Raw genomic sequence first — 5,283 nt, forward strand, 5'->3', positions numbered from 1 at the left:
TAGGGCATATTTCCAACATAAATGATCTATTCGAATAGCCGCGTCCGCGGTAAAGGACTTCTGGGTTGCCTATGCAGTTCATAGACAAGTGAAAGTGGATACTTTAAAATGCGCAAGATAAGCGTGAGTGCTATGGATGGCGTTCTCGTAGGGAGACGGGAGCGGATCCATAGTTGTGTATTGATTGGTGAATATGTGGACTTGTGTGCGCCACCTCAAAAGAGTTACTTGCAGTCGTAGTTCAGGTTAGCCACTGAGTCAAAGCTGGCTTGCTGCAGTTAGCTCCACCACCCCTTTGTTGATACTGATGCATATGTAGCTAGTTCTGATGTAAGTCTTGCTGGGTACATTTGTACTCACGTTTGCTTAATTTATGTTTTTGCAGAGAAGACTTCAGTCTCACTAGTAGTTCCGCGTGGACTTCGACGTTTAGCTTGTTACCTCAGCTACGATCTTGTGCCCTCAGCAGGGTCTTGTAGATAGTCAGGCTTCTCAGCCTTTTCCATTTGTAGTTGTGTGTACTTAGACATGTTATGCTTCCGTTGTTTGTATGCTCTGAATGTTGGGTCATCAGACCCATGTTTGTAATATCTGACTCCTCGGAGCCTAATGAATAAATACTTTGAGTCGTAGAGTTCTGTTGTGATGCCATGTTGTATTTGCACATATCGAGCATATTGTGTGTATGTTATTGAAATGCTTGGTATGTGTGGGATCCGACTACCTAGTTGTTTATTCCTGGTAGCCTCTCTTACCGGGAAATGTCTCCTAGTGCTTTCACTGAGCCATGGTAGCTTGCTACTGCTCCGGAACACTTAGGCTGGCCGGCATGTGTCCTTCTTCGTTCCTGTGTCTGTCCCTTCGGGGAAATGTCACGCGTTATTCCTTTAAGTCCTTGTAGCTTGCTACGACTTGGGTTCATACGTTGATGACCGATACGTTTGTTGCTGGGTCATGTATGCATGTCCCTGTAAGTTAGTGCCACTTTGGATTCACGACTTGTCATGTCGGCCCGGGTCCTTTGTCATATGGATGCTAGCGACACTATAATATACGTGAGCCAAAAGGCGCAAACGGTCCCGGGCCAGGTAAGGTGGCACCCATGGGAATACCGTGCGTGAGGCCGCAAAGTGATATGATGTGTTACATGCTAGATCGGTGTGACTTAGGATCGGGGTGGACCGCTCTCTAAGGGCGACGGTCTCCGCCTTGTTCATGACTGTAAGGACCCCCACGGACTCCACCGAGCCATCCTGCATGGTGCGGGCGAACGACGGAACGACAACGACGACGGCATGGATGCGGAGCAAGAGCGAAGGTGGATGATGGCACGAACACGGGAAAGAGAGGCCCAACGCGTGAGAGAGCAGTCAATTTGGTGGATTTTGACAATTTGGAGCAATTTGGGGTGTGTCCAGCCTATTGGTTCCGACATGATAAACGCGTCCAAAACAACCCTAAATTGCCCCTAGATAAGAGTTGGGTTTGAGAAGTGCAAAACATATCGAACATATGAGCTGGATTTAAAAGGTTTAGTTGGCTAGCTTCTTTTTGTTCGAGCGGTGCACCCACAAAAATGGTCCAAAGTAAGGGGTCCGATTGAAGACGGTCTAAACGAAGACAGAGAGAATAAACCAACCCACCAATGTTTAAATCTTAAACTTGACACTGGTGCTCGTATTTTTTAATTTTATTTCAGACTTTTCGACGATATTCGCTCAGTAGTGGGAGAAGGCGTTCCCGTCGACTACGAGACGTTTGTGGTAACTTCTTAATTTCAAGATATTGTACCGACTCAGTATCTCGAAGGTGCTCATAAAGGTAAGATGTATGTGCATCCCTTCATAAGGGTAAGTGTATGCGCGAGACCGTGCACTAGAGAGATGCAGGTAGGAGTGAAAAACAATTGAATCCGGTACCGTGCGCCCATCATCTGTAGTTTTCAATCTCACCTAAACAAATCAGTAATTTTCAATCTCACCTAAAAAAACCCAGTAATTTTCAATCATCCTCTTACGTCCGGCTCACGCCTCAAAACCTTCCTTCTAGACCCCTCAAGCCCCCCTGCCTCACACGTCAAAACACGAGAAAACTATTGAAGGCCCAAAAAAGGCGAAATAAAATAGAAGCAAGCGCAGCAGGACTATAAAAAAAATCGCTTTTTTTCTGTTAAACTAGCACGAGAGAGAAGAACACGCCTGCGGCGCTGCCGTTTCGTTCCGTCCGCGTGCTCTGACCGACAACCCCTTGCGGCCCAGCGTATAAATACAGACTCCCCGTCTCCAGAACCCCTCATCCTCGCCGCGGAACCGAATCAATCAGCCCCTCGCCTCAAGCCTCCAACCACCGCCGGCAGATCCCCAATCCCGCCCTCCCGACCCCCCGAACCCGAGCGAGTTCGAGCGATGGAGGCAGCAGCCGCAGCCGCCGTGGCGCTCAGGTCGCCGGCCGCCGCCGGAGCCGCGCCCTCGCGCCGGGTCGCCGCCGCCGCCAGCTCGCTCCCCTTCGAGCGGAGGCGCAGCTTCGCCCTCGGCTCCATCAAGGTACGCACGGAGGAGCTTTGGGTTCTCACGATTTGGTGCTCCGGCACATGTTGATTGCAGTATAGTAATAATTTTGGGCCTTATCCTTTTCCAGTGTTCTTATCCATTTCTTGGTTTCTGTAAAATCCCAGCTGTCATAGTTTGAGGCAAAAATTACTCATTATTGGTTTGATTACTCTGCATCGAATGCCCTATTGTGTAGCAAGAAAAAGAAAAACAGATCTGTACATGTTTTACTGCAATTTTTCACTATTTCCCCCAGTTCTATGTGTTATCAGTTTGTCGCTTGGAGATTCAAGTAGTTTGAGCATAGAAATGGTTCGGTAATGGTAACTTTTGCTGACGCGCTTCCTTGTCTGGACGCTATCCTCAGGGCCTCGGGCGGCGGCAGCGCACTTCCAGAAGGCTGCGCGGCGTGATCAGGGCATCCTCCTCGTCCCCGTCGGAGTCTCTGCCATCTTCTTCGCCGATCGCGCCGCTGCAAATGGAGTCGCCGATAGGGCAGTTCCTCTCGCAGATTTTGGTCACGCACCCTCACCTGCTCCCCGCTGCCGCCGAGCAGCAGCTCGAGCAGCTCCAGACCGTCCAAGACTCTGCAGACAAGAAAGACGCGCAGGCACCGCCGGCAGCCGGCGACATCGTGCTGTACAGGTAAATGATCTTTGGAATGGTGACTTGTTATTTCCGATCCATCCGGCTGTAAGAAGTTTGGATTTTGGTAAATAATCTTAAGAAGGGGGCAGGCCAATTGTAGAACCATCATCAAGCTAGCAAGACCAGCTGTTATGCTGCCTCCAACCACAGATAAATCTTTTTTATGGGCCGTTGCCGACATGGGTAAAAAATGCACAGTTTACATAACAGATAGAGCTGTCACGAAATGTTTAAGCTTTGGTTGAAGTGCCGGCTGCGTTTTCTGTAGGGAAGAAAAAAAAGGTTATGTTTCTTCTAGTCTGAATGTCTGATTGATTAGGATAGAGCAGTCACGTTCATTTTAGAATTGTTTCGTCAGTCAGAATTTCCTACATAAAAAAGGATAGACATTTCATGGTTTGAATGTAGGAAATACAAGTCCAATTTGTAAAACTGCTCACAATAGGTTGAATCTTTGGTTAATTCCAAAAGGTCCCTGTCAGTTAAAGAAATCTTTAATTTTTAACTCTCTTGTTTTATAGGCGAATTGCCGAGGTTAAGGAGAAGGAAAGGAAAAGGACCATGGAGGAGATACTGTACGCGCTGGTTGTTCAGAAGTTTGTTGAAGCTGGCGTCTCCTTGGTCCCAGCTCTGTCTCACTCCATCGATGCTTCTTCTGGTAGAGTTGATCAGTGGGCAGAGCATGTGGAAGGGAAGCTCGAGCGTTTGCACTCACACGAGGCATATGAAATGATCGAGAACCACTTGAATCTCATATTGGGGCAGCGGCAAGCTGATGGCACTGTCGCAGCCATAAGCAAGCTCCGAGTTGGCCAGGTCTATGCCGCATCAGTGATGTATGGCTACTTCCTCAAGAGAGTTGATAAGAGGTTTCAGCTCGAGAAGTCGATGAAGAGCCTCCCTTGGGGATCAGAAGACGACGCGCTCAATCAAGTTATGACAACCGACTCACGGCCCTCAGATCAGACGTACAGTTCTCATCCAGAGGTGGAGTCATGGACTTCCCCTGACCTCAGCGCAGGAGGTCTCGGCCAGTCCGTCAAGCCTTCCCGTCTTCGATCGTATGTCATGTCATTTGATTCAGACACGTTACAAACTTACGCGACAATCCGGTCGAAGGTGGCATTTGGCATCATCGAGAAGCACACGGAGGCGCTATTCGGGAAGCCGGAGATCGTGATCACCCCGGAAGGAACAGTCGACTCTTCCAAGGATGAGTATGTCAGGATAAGCTTCTCCGGTTTGAGAAGGCTGATCTTAGAGGCTGTCACTTTCGGATCCTTCCTCTGGGACGTCGAGAGCTATGTGGACTCCAGGTACCATTTTGTCACCAACTAATTGGATCCAGATAGGGTAGATTCATGGCATGTATGATATTTGGTCTGAAGTTCATGGGCTGCACTGAAGACTATTGTACAATTACCCCGTGCTGATGCTCAGGAACGTATGATTCTGGCATCAGGTCATTGTAAAGAGGAAGTGTCATTAGCATTGTATCTAGCTACTAAGCTTTGTTAGCATTTGCTCTGGTTGGAGTGTTCCTCCTCACGATATTGAATTTGGGGAGTCCTAGCTGAACCTATTCAAGATATTGTATGTTTTGAGATTTGTTAGCTTGTTGCTCGTCTTGGATGATAACTGTGAACGATATCGTTTGATGGTCAACGCCAGTATGTGTGATGAACATCAGCAATAATGTAACTTGTCTAACTGGCTTAATGCTGCTTAAATGGGTCGTCAGCAAACAGCAATAATGTAACTTGTCTAACTGGCTTAATGCTGCTTAAATGGCTGGCTCTGATGGATAATAATTCAACTCAATTATATGTGGACTAGTAGCTGGCAAAATGTTGATTAAATGTTTGGCTCTGCAAGGGTAATTACTTTTTTTAATGGCCATGGGGGAGTAGTTGCCTACAGGCTTGACAACCTCTACAAGATAAGAGCAACTCTAGCAGACCCTGTAAAACGCGTTTGCAGTTCGCGCAAAACAGTTTTTGCGGGCCGGCACATGCTGGCACAGATGCAGACCCCAAACGGATCCGTAAAAAAGTATATTCGCGGAATATGCTTTTTATGGGTCGAC

The 5,283-nt window shown here is 47.9% G+C and overlaps 1 protein-coding gene across 1 annotated transcript; it reads left to right on the forward strand.

Annotated features, from left to right (window-relative positions):
* The first annotated feature begins 2,286 nt into the window (after window positions 1-2,286).
* Window positions 2,287-4,810, forward strand: LOC123095908 (UV-B-induced protein At3g17800, chloroplastic). The gene is made up of 3 exons (XM_044517479.1): window positions 2,287-2,543; window positions 2,917-3,194; window positions 3,719-4,810. Exons 1-3 carry the CDS (start codon window positions 2,406-2,408, stop codon window positions 4,533-4,535), a joined length of 1,233 nt encoding a protein of 410 aa, XP_044373414.1. The 5' UTR covers window positions 2,287-2,405; the 3' UTR covers window positions 4,536-4,810.
* The last annotated feature ends 473 nt before the right edge of the window (window positions 4,811-5,283 follow it).

The sequence above is a fragment of the Triticum aestivum genome, chromosome 4D (genome assembly GCF_018294505.1).
Source record: "Triticum aestivum cultivar Chinese Spring chromosome 4D, IWGSC CS RefSeq v2.1, whole genome shotgun sequence".
In the NCBI taxonomy this organism is placed as follows: Eukaryota; Viridiplantae; Streptophyta; class Magnoliopsida; order Poales; family Poaceae; genus Triticum; species Triticum aestivum.

Bases quoted from the DNA above. Each gene is read 5' to 3' on its own strand.
- LOC123095908 (XM_044517479.1), top strand. From the start codon at position 2,406: ATGGAGGCAGCAGCCGCAGCCGCCGTGGCGCTCAGGTCGCCGGCCGCC. The intron at 2,544-2,916 runs GTACGCACGGAG...CGCTATCCTCAG, and splicing joins TCGCCCTCGGCTCCATCAAG to GGCCTCGGGCGGCGGCAGCG. The intron at 3,195-3,718 runs GTAAATGATCTT...CTTGTTTTATAG, and splicing joins GGCGACATCGTGCTGTACAG to GCGAATTGCCGAGGTTAAGG.